General features: G+C 31.1%; 1 protein-coding gene across 1 annotated transcript in view; it reads right to left on the reverse strand.

The window, feature by feature from the left end:
- LOC142322419 (jmjC domain-containing histone demethylation protein 1-like) overlaps nt 1-13,482 on the reverse strand; it is a 39,470-nt gene extending 25,988 nt beyond the window's left edge. Inside the window, exon 1 of the mRNA XM_075361480.1 lies at nt 13,261-13,482. Coding sequence (XP_075217595.1) covers nt 13,261-13,344 — 84 coding nt within the window. The 5' untranslated portion in view covers nt 13,345-13,482. The remainder of the gene's footprint in view (nt 1-13,260) is intronic.
- Between the last annotated feature and the right edge of the window lie 3,366 nt (nt 13,483-16,848).

The following is a 16,848-nucleotide window of genomic DNA, read 5'->3' on the forward strand; positions in this document are numbered from 1 at the left end:
CATTATGTAAAACGTTTGGACCGTCTAATTACGTAGCAAATTTTCACGAGACGACTAAACCGATTTCATTTACAAGCGAGTCAAATCACACTGTGTTGCTTTCAAGTGTTTTAATAAAATGCTAATCTTGTATCATCGTTATCATTTATTACGTTTACGTATACCTTGTCTAAAATATAATACTATGTTTTGTTATTACTTGAAAAAGTAACTAAAATGGGCTATCAGAACTTTGTTTTGTACCGGTAAATGTGATTCGCAAATCCAAATTGACCGAAGAAAGGGTTAAAAAATTAAAATCTTTAAGTTTTGAAATCGTCGAAGGGAAACTTAAAAGTACCATTACGTTATTGAAATAAAAAATTAAACTTTTTCTATAGAGATGAATTATTTAACAGTTAATAAGATAGCGCCGTTCAGATGAGTCCCTAACATATAATCAATTCACAATCATCCTTAGCGAATAAAATCGAAAAGGAGATTAAAATCCCAATAAATCAACCGGACGCGTATATCGTTCATTTCGTACATGAAATGTAGTAGAAATAACACAGATGGACCACTGAATGTGAAAATAGGAGGAGAAAAGATTATGGAGGTAGACGAATTTTGTTATTTGGGAAGTAGAATTACTAAAGATGGACGAAGCAGGAGCGATATAAAATGCCGAATAGCACAAGCAAAACGAGCCTTCAGTAAGAAATATAATTTGTTTACATCATAAATTAATTTAAATGTCAGGAAAAGATTTTTGAAAGTATATGTTTGGAGTGTCACTTTATATGGAAGTGAAACTTGGACAATCGGAGTATCTGAGAAGAAAAGATTAGAAGCTTTTGAAATGTGGTGCTGTAGGAGAATGTTAAACATCAGATGGGTGGATAAAGTGACAAATGAAGAGGTATTGCGGCAAATAGATGAAGAAAGAAGCATTTGGAAAAATATAGTTAAAAGAAGAGACAGACTTATAGGCCACATACTAAGGCATCCTGGAATAGTCGCTTTAATATTAGAAGGACAGGTAGAAGGAAAAAATTGTGTAGGCAGGCCACGTTTGGAAAATGTAAAACAAATTGTTAGGGATGTAGGATGTAGAGGTTATACTGAAATGAAACGATTAGCACTAGATAGGGAATCTTGGAGAGCTGCATCAAACCAGTCAAATGACTGAAGACAAAAAAAAAATGAATTCAGTAGCACATGAAAATGCTACATTTGATTAGGAAGAAAAAACCAAGTATATTCTGGAAGAAAGGTAGAGTTGCTTAAACTTAAACCTATGTATACAAAGTAACCAACGTAACCAACGTTAAACTGTAATGTTAAGGTTTTCAGTTATTTCGTTTTACCTAATATTCAATTTACGGATATAATTTACACTCACGCATATTTTATTTTAATTTAAAAAAAAAAAACTAGAGAGCGCCCGTTCATCTTTTTTACTAAATATTGCTATTTTCTTTTAATATAAAAAACTTTATAAAAAAACGTAATAGCGTAAATAAAAATAAAAATGTTACGTCACCACTTTAGTGTCACAAAGTAGCATGCTTGCCTGCTACACCAATGGTGTCGGGTTCGATTCCCTGTCAGGATCTGAACACAATTTTACAATAACTTAGACCATATAGTCTTTAGTCACAGAGAAAAAAAAAACAAAAAAAACAGGATCATTTATTTTAATATAGATAAGAAATATTAATTAGTACATAAGGGGGTTATGATATAAAAGGATTATTTCTAAATTTATCTCAGCAAGCCGACTACCGTATTTCACAGTAGAGCCCAGCCCGTCTATAATACAAAAAAGCGCGCGAACACAAACGTGCAAACACACATTTAGTATGGATTTATCTCAAAAATTATACTTAGATATTACAAAGTAACTTATAATTTTTCGCGTCTCACTGCATTTTTGTAATCGATTTGTCACCTCGGTAACGCAATAGTGAAACTGACTATACTGAAAGTCACAGGTAATTAATACTTCAGCACGTATCAATTAATCACCTCGCCAGTCGCCGAGGTGGAGTAGTAATGTCTTCCCTTTTTATCCGAAAGGTCCCGAGTTCATATCCCTGTCAGGCTTTAAATTTTAATTCGCTTTAGAATTGAAATACCGTACTTCTACACACAACCACCAACCTAATATTATGGTGAATATTTAATAACAATAAATTATTGAATTAAAATAGTATTATCGTTCCCGCGAGCAGAAAAAGTCAGGTTTTTGTACTCGTCGAGTTAAAGCCTCATATAATTTCCAGTTCGTTTCGTTATAATTTCTTAAACGTCCTTTATTCAAAAAAAATTTGGAATTTTTTTAAAGAAGATTAAATTTTTGTATTAAATTTATATTTAATTTTTAGGGTACGGTTACAGCTCGGGAATCACTCCTCCATATATGTAATACTTGTAGGGAGTTTTATGCGTTAAAAAAAAAAAATTAAATTGAAGATTCGATTATAGAGTTGTTATCAATTGCACGCATAATCGTTATTAAAAAAAAAATTTTAACTCAATTTGATTACCACAGAGTTCAATTTTTCTGATGTAAGTTTTTTTAAAAATAAGTTCGTAAAAAGATTAAAAACGAAAGAAAAAGGATTTAAATAATGAAAATCTGGAGGTTCGATTCTCAGTTTAAAAAAAAAAAAGACTGACAAATTGAAAGTCGCGATTTCGATTCTTCGTTTCCGCACAAAATCACATACTTAACGTTAAAATAAATATTACATAACGTTAAAGAATAGACTTGATCTTCCCCCAAAACAGAGTTTTACTTTATTTAACACCGTTTCATTCAAAAATACTGTTTATTAACGATAAAAAACTATATTTAAAAAATCGAGAGATATGCTGAATGGTCTCGGATTCCATTCCCGGTTTGGATAGTAAGTAGTTCAATTCGTAATGTATATCCGAGTATCAATATTAAAAAAAATCAAAGTTGAAGATCCTGGGTTCGACACTCACAACATAATCCTTTTCAAAACATAATCGCATTTATAATATTTATAAAATATTTCGCCTAGAATCAATTTAGTCTCCATACAGTTAAATTTATTTATTTAGAGCTAATTAAAAAAACAAAAAAGGATATTGAAGAACTAAGTTTCGATATTATTGACTTACATCCGTGCTGCTTATACGTGTATTTAAAATACAAAATAAATAAATAAAAATGATAAAAAAAAATAAAAATGCCGGGTGGTGTGAGAAAAAAAAATGAACCGAAAGACTCTATTTTAGTCAGTATTATAAATTCGTTAATTATTATACTGTTAAAATTGCTTTATGCAGTTTAACCTTCAACACAGCTGTTGTGAAGGGTGGGGGTACCACTCGTAGCAACGGGATTGTAGACAGCCGTCGCCGAGCAGTTCCGCAGATGATGCAGTATGATTTATATAAGTTATGTTACACTAAATAACCAGCTTTTTTTTATTAATTTATTTTACTCGTATTGACAACATACACAGTATCTACAATTTTTTTCATTTCCACAGCGCCAACCGTTATGTATTGCATCACAGGATGAGATGAGATGGCAATTTTGTAGCGTGTGAAAATGCCATGCCTCATCGGAATTCGAACCCGGGACCTCCGGATAAAAGGCCCCGCAATTAGTCGAAAAATGTTTGAGATATGGAGGTCCGAATAATCGACGTTTTAATAAACATTAATCTCAGATTATATTTAATTTGAATCACAATTTTGTAACAAGAAAATCTCTGATAATTCCGAGTACTTAAACAAGCAATAGTTTATGTAAATTTTACGGATAAATAAAATATGTAAGTCCGGTTAAACGAGAGTCGGATGTATAAAATCAGTGATTATTTTACTAATTGTATTATAACAACATAAAAAAAAATTAAAATAAACAAAAAAGTTATCAAGTATGATTTTTAAGTTTTTAACACTAATACATAAACGATAAATATCAAAGTTCATTGACCTTATTGTCAAACAAAGAATTTAACACGATTTTTTTTTTTTTTTTTTTTTAATATATAAATATAAATAATAGTAAAATAATAATATGATTCATTATTAAATTTAAAAAAAAAAATAAATAATAAAAATTTTACAAAAATATTAAAAATTATTTTTTTCATTCATCTTCCTTACTGGTTAGCTTGGAAAATGTATTCTATGTAAAAGTGTTGAATAACTCAAACGCAACGCAGTGAATTACCTAATGCCGATCTTGGCTGCCAAAGGGGCAGGGGGGAAGGAAAACTCAGGTTAATTGGCAACATGGCACCTGTTGTAGTCACAATGTTAGAGCTGCGATTATATACCACTCCGTATTAAGAATAGTATTAGAAGAGAAGAGAAGTAAGAGAGAGAGAGAGAGACCATCTGTCTCGCTTCCTCTCCATCATTGATCCCCCTACCAAACCCTCTCTCAATTTCTCTCCATCACCCTCGCTCTCTCACACTACCCGCTCTGTCTCTCACTCGACCCCTCCGTCAATCTCTCTCGCTGTATGCGGTGGGCTACTTAAACATGTTTGTATTTTTTCAATTTTCTCACTCAAAGTGCATTTTTACAAAAACTTTGTAATAAAAAAAATTGACCGTTAAGGTTTTCGACACTTTTTAAATTTATTAATGCCTTTCCGTTCGTGAAAAAGCTTTAAAAAATTTCTCGTTGGAATTATAACAAAAAAACGGTAACTGTAAATGAAAAATTTACGTAAAATTTAACCTCTGATCCAAAGATTTTTCCCGACGAGAAGAAAAGTTACAACGTCGTTTGTAGTAATAAAAAATTACGCGTATAGAATTTTATTTCGAAAATACGAGTACATCGTTAAATTATGTTACTTCGTAAATTTTTAGCTTAAAAAATATAAAGTAAACACGGGAAATGTTAAATATAAAAATTTGTAATGACTGTTTGTTGTATATATGTCGTACACTTTTTACGAATAATTTCTGCTTTAAATACTATGTACGCATAATTATTAAGATATATGACAATTACCCGGGGTCGAACTCAGAACCTCACATAAATTATAAATATCGGTCGCCTTCTACAAACTCGCTACCGATGTTTTTTCTTTTCTTACGATTAATTATTGTTAAATATATATGTTAAATAAAAAATACTATAGATTTCTAAAAATATTTTTACGAATTTATTAAAATGATTATTTGTAGCTTTCTTTCCTATCAAAAATTATTTTTTTCAAATTTTTATGTTATTCCCTATACATTCATTTATGAATATTTAACGACATTAACCGAGATCGGTGAAGAAACGGTAAGCTATTTTGGGTGTCGAACCCAGGAGCTCGACTAAATCGAATTATTTTCTCGCTTAGCACGATTCATTCTCGTTACCAGACTTAAAACTTAATATATCTAATATATCACTCACGAAATACCCTTTGCTTATATCAGTTTAGTTAAATATATACACCGTTAATGGCCAAATAACCTAAAATACAACCATATAACTTGTCTCTCTTTATTTATTTATTATTATTAAATTTATTTTGTAAAAATCAATCGGCGTTAACTGGAATCTAACATTTTTAATCTAATAAATAATTTGGGTAATACATACACAGAATAAAACTGCCAATTATGGTTTAAAAAATTGTAATAATATTAACAAAATAAATAAAACTCACCTTAAATCAGTAATAAGGAATATCTCAATAAAAAGATGAAATTTGGATAACGTTACATGTGGATCAGGTTAAACTAAACAATACTGTTATATGAAGACAATTTCACTGCGTATTCAGTCGCCTATCTACCGATAATTCCCGCCAATAACTAACTACAAGACAAAACATCTCGGTGAATTTCTTTAGTTACACAACACATAATGCTTCTCATCGTCTCCCCACTCCGGAATGACGTCATCGATAGACTATTTTAAACGACAAAATTATTCAATCTAAAATTTGGTTCGCAAACTGTTTCATTCATCATCAAATTTTTTTAACAGAGATCATCCATCATTACACGTCGTCTAATATTAAATTGTTTTTAAAATTTACTATCAATGTTGCCGAACTTATAATTAGATAAAATATTAAAGAGAATAAATTTTCACTTAAAACTATAAATGGAGAACAGCCAACCGTACACAAAGGGGTTATAACGAGATTCTTACTTATTATTTAATTACATGTAATAATCATTTTATATACGTAATCAAGTTCAATATAATTTACAATCTACAATACAATTTTGTTATTAAGTATTACTATATTTTTTAAATATCAAATCAGGAATTTAAAAAAAAACAGTATTAATCTTTTTTAGATGTAACTGACCTCCGTGCTATTAAAGAGGTAGCTACTTTACTTGCTAGACTAAAAGTTCCAGATTCGATACCCGGTTACATCTAGGAAATAGGACCTCAGAAATGAGTCAGAAAAAAAGAAAAAGATTAACCGGATTAAAAAAAAACTGAAGGTACTGGGTTCGGCTCTTTGAATTAACGTTTTTTTGTTTTTTTTTTTAATATTCATCTTAATTTGCACATAAAAATAATTCTTAACCCGACAAGAAATTCAAAAACAAATAAATAAAAACCGTCATCAGACGGTGAAAGTGAACACAAAGCTTAAAGTTGCTTTAAGTTGTTTTATTTTATATTTTTGACTTTATTTCCTGCCACTGGGTAAAGGGATATATAAAAGCGATAAGACTCTGTTAAACTTGAACGTACGTGACTGGAGTGACGAACGGCTACATAACTGTGTACAGCAACAAAACGTTGATGAGACAGGGCGGCAAGGAACTTTTATCTTCATCACGTATTATAAAAACAAATATTCATAATCTATTTTATTTTAAATAATTTATTAATGTCAATTGACAATATTAATATCCAGTTATATTTTCTCTTTAATAATGAAATAAGGATGGCAGTTAACGGTTTGGAAAGAAACATAGTTATTATTACTTTTTTTTTTAACCTCCGGGATCACCGTTAGGTATTACTTTCAGAGAATAGGATGAATGATTTGTAGCGTGTGTGAAAATGGCATGCCTGACCGGGATTCGAACCCGGGATCTCCGGATGAAAGGCCGAGACGCTACCATTCGCGTCACGGAGGCCGATTATACTTAGTATACTTGATTACTTTTTTTATAATCGTCATTTATTTTTCTCGGAAAACCACAAAAAAAATTCATTTAAAATAATGTAATTCTAAAATAAATTAAAGTTTAAAGCAATTTTTTTTTTTAAATTATTGATTACAATTAAAAAATACGTTTATAATAAATTATATTGAAAGTAGTTTAAAAGTGTTATAATATAAAAAAACCTTTCGGCAAGCCAGAAGGCGAATGTAGATTTCACCGGTGCTAAATAGGGGATAAAAAAGATTTCCACCTTAATGTTAAGAAAAACTTCATATTTACTCGATACAAAAATAATTTGCACGTGAAAAAAAGTTTCACATGTTTAGCGTACGACAATTTTAGCCCATCTTACAATTCCGGCAATATTTTGGTCGTCCCTTGCCGTAAGTAAGGGTTGGTCATATCAAAAATTGTTTCGGACAAAAGTTTTAGGTAATGTTTAGAGGAATAACGATCACTTTAAACCGATTCGATAATTGTGCCTATTAAGGGAGGTATGATTTTTTTTTTGTCTTCAAAACCCCATTTTTTCCACCCCATGGGCCAATCGTTAGTGATATCAAAAAACTTTACTTACATATATTTTAGGCCCTTATATGAACTTGAACAGAAGTTCAATATTTTACTTAATAAGAACGTTATAGCGATGTTTTGTTTTTTTTTCGAAAAACCCACCCCATTTCCACTCCCATAGTCCGGTTTTTCCCATTAACGAACTCGATCGAGATTTTGGGCAGTTATATTTTATGTATCAATTTGAAAGTGATTGGCGCAAAATTACGGCAGTTATCGTCCATAATATAAAATAAGTGAAATATATACATACTTATGATATATCGTTGAAAAGCTCTCAGTGAGGGCTTATTACTCCCAATTTTTTTGATTTTCGGCACTTTTTGTTCAGTCGATTGCAATCAAAAGGGATAGTGTACAACTAGATGTTACAACAGTCCTAAATAAAAAATTACAATCATCTAAAGCTAATCGTTTTTGAGTTATGCGAGATACATACAAACAGACGTCACGCCAAAACTAGTAAAAATGGATTCAGGGATGGTCAAAACGGATATTTCCATTGAAATCTGAAAATTTTTCACGATCATAATATACTTTCTTTACTTCGTACAAGGAATTAAAAACTATTAACTCGAAAATTAAAACTAATGAATTCAGTAATCTGTATTATTAATATAAGGAAGTAATAATAAATAAAAAACTAATATTAGTAAAATAAAAAGATGGCTCTGAACAAAATTTACTTCCTGTTATAACTTTGTACGTAGTGATGATTGTGAGGGAGTGTGCACGTGAATGGGACCAGATAGCAAAATTTCTAGAATGTTCCGATTCTCGTCCTTCAATCTGGTTCGCGCCATAATTCGTCAACAAAAAAGAACTGCGTGTGTCAAAATGTGTTACGTTGATGAAAAATTATATTTGTTTATAATATTATTACCGGTTCCATTACATAAAGCAATGAAGAAAAAATAAACCAAACTTATATATATATATATATATATAATCTAATCTTTTCTTTCTTTCTGATAATTTGTTAAATTAGTATTACTGTTATTAACGATTAAAGTTGTCAAATACACCAAATAATATTTCTTTACGATTTGTAGCGTCGTTATCAAAGCCGTATCACATTTTGTTTACTTGATTATTTGTATTTGACGAACATTATTAATATTTAGGAATATTTTAAACGAATCTAAACGACCGTTCAGAAAAGAATTCAACATGTAAACCAGGTAAGTTCTTATAAAATTTATATATAGATTACTTTATACATAATAAAAATAATTTGCTTTCAATTTCTCTTTTAGTACACACTAAAAGAGAGTTTTCGATTCTTTTGTAGACTAAATTTTTTGTATTTAATTTCTATTTAAATGTCCTCTAATAATTGCTACTTATTAATTATTTCGGGTGTCAATATTTTATTTAAATTCTGTTTTTTGTTTTTAAAAAAAAATTAGATTTCTGTTAATAACAAAATCTTTTATCTGTGTCTGCATTTGATGATTAATAAATTAGCTATATATTTTAAAAAGGTAAAATGGCCTTTATTGTTACATGAAATACTTTAAAAATATTTTCTCGCTTTTTTTAAACTTACATTGATGTGTTTTGCAGATCAAAACGGTCGGTTTTTATGTTAGGTGGTCATATTTATTATTAATTTTTTTTGCAACAAAAATTTATTTTGATTTTTTAAAATATTTTTTATTAAGCGTGATAACTTACTAAGGTGGGGACTACTAAGGAAGGGGTCACCAGAAAATTAAAAAATAACATTCTACGAGTCGGAGCGTGGAATGTTAGAAGCTTAAAAAAGGTTGGTAGGCTAGAAAACTTAAAAAGGGAAATGGATAGGGTGAATGTGGATATAGTAGGAATTAGTGAGGTTCGGTGGGAAGAGGAAGGCGACTTTTGGTCAGGTGATTTTAGAGTAATTAACTCAGCGTCAAATAATGGGCAGTAGTTTTCGTTTTGAGTTTTGAGTAGGTTTCGTGATGAACAAGAAGATAGGGAGGAGAGTGGAGTATTTCAAAACGCATAGCGATAGAATCATTGTAATAAGGATAAAATCAAAACCTAAACCGACAATGATTGTTAACGTCTATATGCCTACAAGCGCCCATGATGATGATGAGGTAGAGTGTGTATACGAAGAGATTGATGAAGCAATTAAACATGTAAAAGGAGATGAAAATTTAATAATAGTTGCAGATTGGAATGCAAGCATTGGAAAAGGCAAGGAAGGAAATATCGTGGGTGAATACGGGCTGGGCAAAAGGAATGAAAGATGGGACCGACTTATAGAGTTTTGCACGAAGTATAATTTAGTAATTGCCAACACCCAATTTAAAAATCATAATAGAAGAATATACACTTGGAAAAAGCCAGGCGATACTGCAAGGTATCAGATAGATTATATCATGGTTAAGCAAAGATTTAGAAATCAACTCGTTGACTGCAAAACTTACCCTGGAGCAGACATTGATAGCGACCATAATTTGGTGATAATGAAATGTAGATTGGGGTTTAAAAACCTGAAGAAAAGGTGTCAGATGAATCGGTGGAATTTAGAGAAGCTTGAGGAAGAGGAGGTAAAGAAGATTTTTGAGGAGGACATCGCAAGAGGTCTGAGTAAAAAAGATAAGGTAGAAAATGTAGAAGAAGAATGGGAGAATGTTAAAAAGGAAATTCTTAAATCAGCAGAAGCAAACTTAGGTGGAATAAAGAGAACCGGTAGAAAACCTTGGGTTTCAGACGATATATTGCAGCTGATGGATGAACGTAGGAATGCTAGTGATGAAGAAAGTAAAAGGAACTAACGGAAATTAAGAAATGCTATAAACAGGAAGTGCAAACTGGTGAAAGAAGAGTGGATTAAACAAAAGTGTTCAGAAGTGGAAAGAGAAATGAACATTGGTAAAATAGACGGAGCATACAGGAAAGTTAAGGAAAATTTTGGGGTACATAAATTAAAATGTAATAATGTGTTAAACAAAGATGGTACACCAATATATAATACGAAAGGTAAAGTCGATAGATGGGTGGAATATATTGAAGAGTTATACGGAGGAAATGAATTAGAAAATGGTGTTATAGAGGAGGAAGAGGAAGTTGAGGAGGATGAAATGGGAGAAACAATACTAAGATCTGAATTTAAGAGAGCATTAAAAGATTTAAATGGCAGAAAGGCTCCTGGAATAGACGGAATACCTGTAGAATTACTGCGCAGTGCAGGTGAGGAAGCGATTGATAGATTATACAAACTGGTGTGTAATATTTATGAAAATGGGGAATTTCCATCAGACTTCAAAAAAGTGTTATAGTTATGATACCAAAGAAAGCAGGGGCAGATAAATGTGAAGAATACAGAACAATTAGTTTAACTAGTCATGCATCAAAAATCTTAACTAGAATTTTATACAGAAGAATTGAGAGGAGAGTGGAAGAAGTGTTAGGAGAAGACCAATTTGGTTTCAGGAAAAGTATAGGGACAACGGAAGCAATTTTAGGCCTCAGATTAATAGTAGAAGGAAGATTAAAGAAAAACAAACCAACATACTTAGCGTTTATAGACCTAGAAAAGGCTTTCGATAACGTAGACTGGAATAAAATGTTCAGCATTTTAAAAAAATTAGGGTTCAAATACAGAGATAGAAGAACAATTGCTAACATATACAGGAACCAAACAGCAACAATAACAATTGAAGAACATAAGAAAGAAGCCCTAATAAGAAAGGGAGTCCGACAAGGATGTTCCCTATCGCCGTTACTTTTTAATCTTTACATGGAACTAGCAGTTAATGATGTTAAAGAACAATTTAGATTCGGAGTAACAGTACAAGGTGAAAAGATAAAGGTGCTACGATTTGCTGATGATATAGTAATTCTAGCCGAGAGTAAAAAGGATTTAGAAGAAACAATGAACGGCATAGATGAAGTCCTACGCAAAAACTATCGCGTGAAAATAAACAAGAACAAAACAAAAGTAATGAAATTTAGTAGAAATAACAAAGATGGACCACTGAATGTGAAAATAGGAGGAGAAAAGATTATGGAGGTAGAAGAATTTTGTTATTTGGGAAGTAAAATTACTAAAGATGGACGAAGCAGGAGCGATATAAAATGCCGAATAGCACAAGCGAAACGAGCCTTCAGTAAGAAATATAATTTGTTTACATCAAAAATGAATTTAAATGTCAGGGAAAGATTTTTGAAAGTGTATGTTTGGAGTGTCGCTTTATATGGAAGTGAAACTTGGACGATCGGAGTATCTGAGAAGAAAAGATTAGAAGCTTTTGAAATGTGGTGCTATAGGAGAATGTTAAAAATCAGATGGGTGGATAAAGTGACAAATGAAGAGGTATTGCGGCAAATAGATGAAGAAAGTAGCATTTGGAAAAATATAGTTAAAAGAAGAAACAGACTTATAGGCCACATACTAAGGCATCCTGGAATAGTCGCTTTAATATTGGAAGGACAGGTAGAAGGGAAAAATTGTGTAGGCAGGCCACGTTTGGAGTATGTAAAACAAATTGTTGGGGATGTAGGATGTAGAGGGTATACTGAAATGAAACGACTAGCACTAGATAGGGAATCTTGGAGAGCTGCATCAAACCAGTCAAATGACTCTTTAGTTCTGTTACCCAATTTTAAATGTAATTTATTAAGAAAGAGAAATTTAGGTGGAATAAGAAAATGTATTTGTTACAAAAGAGATTTAATAAAAAGCTATTACTTACATAATTGTTAAAGAATATGCTCAAAATGCCCACCCCTTGCAGTTATACATGCACGGACTCTTTTCAGCATATTAGCAGAAGCCTTTTTAAGAGTCGCATTAGAAATATTCGTGATTAAGTCTGTAATATTGACTTTCTGTTCTTCAGTAATGTGAGGATTGTTTTTGAAGGCCTCAGACTAATATAGCCCCACAAAAAGCAGTCAGGAGATGTATGTTCTGGGGACGTTGGAGGCCATAAGACCTTATATTACTTTAATTAGAGTATATTATGAATAACCTATAGAAAAGTTTGATACTCAAATTAAGTTGTCTTCACGGTTTATATCAACTGTGGAGTCAATTAAAGGTAAATGATATTTTAATCAATATTCTGCTACACAACAGAATATTACAATGTAAAACATGTTATGCAGTATTAATAATACAGATTTACTTATTTTTAAAAGGTTGTGCATCAAATACTGATAATGTTATAAAAAAGCTGGGCAATAAAAGTAAACCTAACCACTGAAGAGAATATTCCATAACATATTAAACAAATTATTATTCTAATAACAGTACTGCACAAAGTACAATTGCACCCTTAACTTCATTAAAGTTAATGTTACGTTATAATAGACGCATTAATGCGATTAGATGAAATAAAATAAACAAATATTGTTTAAAAGCTGCAAGTTTTAATCAACACGAATACATATATAATTCCATAGCTAACTAATCTCATTTAAAATAAATCCTTAATGCAATACTGAATATAACTATAATTCAATAAAATAAAAAACTTATAATTTATAATTATTCTTTAATATCAGAATACGTAAACAAAAAAATATCTATCCAATATAAACACACAGTATTTCAACGAAACTTACTTGACATCCCTTTTTATGATGAAAACCGACCACTAACACGTGCAGAACTGGGTTTTCTACTTTATTATAACCGTTTTCACCCATTTTAATGATTATATTTAATGAAATTCAAATACTATTTGGTATAATATATTTCGCAACCACTTTTTCTCCGCCATTACCGTATGCGAACTATAATGAGATAAAGAAACGAACACTGGCATTCAGTAACAAAACATCTGATACGATCGGTCAAATAGCAGGTGTACAAACATTATAGATTTTATAGACAGGTGGTTTAAAATAAAAAATATACAAATAATGTATATTTTTGTAACATTAACACAAAGAAATAAATAATTGTCGGTGTTTAAATTGTTTAGTTACTTCAAATAAAAAAAAGGTTACAATGATTAATTTACTTGATTGTAAATTAATTCAGCACTGTATTAAAAGGCAGTCATTTCAAAATATTTATGAAATATTTAATTTTGTTTTATAATAATTATACAATAAATGAATTATTGTATAATTCATTTATTGTATTTGTACATTGTATTTGTTACAAATACAATGTAACAAATAATTTATAATAGGCTACTTCCGAATTCTTCGTGCATGTTTTTTTATTATACCAAAAACTAACATATACAAACACATACTTTTTTTTTTGTAAACTAAACGTATCAATAGCAATACGTCTTGCTGTTAACGGTGACAGGAGGCTACCATATGATGACATGAGTCAATCTTGGTGATTGCTGGAGTGAATCCAATTGATCTACTTGTGTCAGAGGAGCAACAGTGATATGTTGCTAAGAAGTCAGGATTGTTGACTTCAGAAAAAGTGTGGACTATTTGGCAACAGGGCTATCCTTTATGGCAGGCTAGATGGGGTGAAACAGTTGATGGGCTTGATCTGTTTCCTGATGTTGCTGGTTTGCAGGGCGCCTCTTCGGTATGATCAAAAAATTTGTGATGCAATTTCTTTCAGGGTATGGCACGTTTAGGGCAGATTGGCTTGCTTTGGCCTGGTTGATTCCGTGTTATGTCTGCAATGTGGTGCGCTGGACAATTACGTTTAAGTTTTCTATTAATGTTTCAGTATGATATGAAGCATACAGAAGTGATTTGTTAGCTTGATGTTATTAGGTCATGAAAATTGGAAAAACCAGGCTGAATGGACCATCATTGAAGAACATATGGGATCTCTTGTAAAAGAAAGGATTGCTGAAGGTGTGTAGAGTAGGTTCCCCCTTGGGTTTTCCATTTGTTGTTCTGTTATGGTATTAGTGTTCATGTTTTATGTTCTTGCTCTTGTTCCCTATTTACTTTTTGCTACGTTCCGTTTTATGTTTTTGTTTTATTTTATTCATGCTGGTGTGTGTTGAACTCAACCTTTCCTATTAGGTGTAGTTTATTTTATTGTCAGCTCAATCGGTCAGTCTTGTTTAAGACTCATTGATAGGTTTTTATAGGGATAATATGGAGAGGATGACATTGCGACCAGAATCATCACATGGAGGGTGTCTATTCCTACAGAGTCAGGATGGACGTGATACAGATGAAACATAGTTGTGAAATAAAATTTTATTAATGAAATGAAAATAAAATAAATTTTAATTGTGTATTTATATTAGGTAAAATTAAAAAATATTTACAACTAATCCTTCAGATCTGGTGAACAGAGGCTATTGTCCTCTGCTGACTGTAAAAGTTGTATGAATGTATACTAATAAGTTGTTTAATGTGCAACACATTGACTTCTTCCATCAAGACAAAGAAACAGTGTGTTGCACGTTAAACAACTCAGTATAATGTTTAAACAACGGTTTTTATCCACAATCTTAATCGAGTAAAGAATTCTTGAAAATTGTACAGAATACTTTAGTACTGACAATACAGTAACAAAAATTGAGATTAAAGCCTAAATTCATAAAATACACAACACTCCTTTTTTAAAGATAACTTTGCGTCTAGAAATAATTTTAAATACAATTTTAAGAGAAACTAAAAAATGATAAATAATCTGTTTATCCTACAGTGACAAAAATGTATAAGAATGCTGCAAAAACTTTTCTGTAGATAAGTATGTCTCTGTGAGTGATTGAGAATAAAATAAGTAGGGTATTAATGCAGTAGGCGATCCACCACTATAGCCAGTTCTTAGATGGTGCCACTGAAACAAAAAAATGAATAAAATTATAAATATAATCTAACTAAATTTAATCTATGCTCACTAACCTTGACTAGCAAGTGAAGCGAGCATATAGGTTAGTATATCTAGATTATAATTTTCTTGATTTTCTTATTTCAATATAGGGTTTCAGTGGCACCATCTACGAACCCACTACAGAGGCAGATTGCCTACTACATTAATACCAATAGAATGACACAAACTTTATTGAATTTTTTTTTTTGTTACTAGAATTTATTCAGTTATTACAATTTACTTAAAGGATGTTGATAACTGGCATCACTCATTTTAGAATATGAAAGAAATCACCACTAAAAAAAGCCTTTTCTGAATAGGCCCTCTCTTCTCTTTCTTTGTAACCTGATGTCTTAAAAAAAAGAAGAAAATATATTGTTGGTTGAGCAAAATTAATTTAACATTTTAACAAGTAAAATATCTCTAATTTTTTTCAATATTCTATTATGTTGTAAAAATATATAATTGGCAAAATACTGAACTTACATCTGCAATATCACTCTGGTTGGCTCTAAATGGTAAGCCTCTCATATGTATGTTGTGATGAGCACCACCACCATTCCAAGAGCCTCCAGAGTTGCTCATATTCCCAAATATGCTACTTGCTCGACTATTCATTATACTGCTACCACGGCTGGATCCACGCATTTCTCTTCCGTTGCTCCAAGGGTTCGGCTCCCATGGTCCATCATCAAAGTCCCTAAAACCTGAAGAAATCCCTATCATCTTCAAAATGAGATATCATCCTTCCAAACAATTTTCCCTTAAAATACTTAGGTCAACAATAGCATACACAAATTTGCTCGCATGTATTGTATATCTATACTGAATGTTATCTTTTTAAGGATTTTTTAAAAATAAACTTCTATAATTTTAACTTTAAATTAAACTTCAGAAGAATTGCAATGGTTAAAATGAATAAGTCTACACTATCACAACGGTGATGACAAGAAATTTACATTAAAAACAGTATAGAGTTACCATTTATTTCATTTATAAAGTATATATTAAAGCAGTAATAAATACTTTGTCAATTTATTACAAACTTAAGTGAGAAATGTAAAGCGAATAATTGTTTATTAAAAAATAATTAAACATGAAGCTCACTTATGCAAGTTATTAAACGCTTTACCACACTTGAATAAAATTACTGCCAATTCTGAAGTTATAAAATATGAACTAAGTCTATGACTTACAAACTTTCCTAAGATAGGCACACCAATGACCCTTTTCTTGGCTAAAAAAAAAAGTAGCAAACATATAAACCTCTCAGAATCCAGTATCAGTTTAAGCTTGTAAAAATGTCAAAGTTTAGAAACTTCAATTGACATGCAGATTGCTAGAACAGCAACTGGTTTCTTACAAAGGTATCCCGTGCAGTATAATATCCTCTCCAT

Source organism: Lycorma delicatula, chromosome 3, assembly GCF_047948215.1.
Source record: "Lycorma delicatula isolate Av1 chromosome 3, ASM4794821v1, whole genome shotgun sequence".
Classification (NCBI taxonomy): Eukaryota; Metazoa; Arthropoda; class Insecta; order Hemiptera; family Fulgoridae; genus Lycorma; species Lycorma delicatula.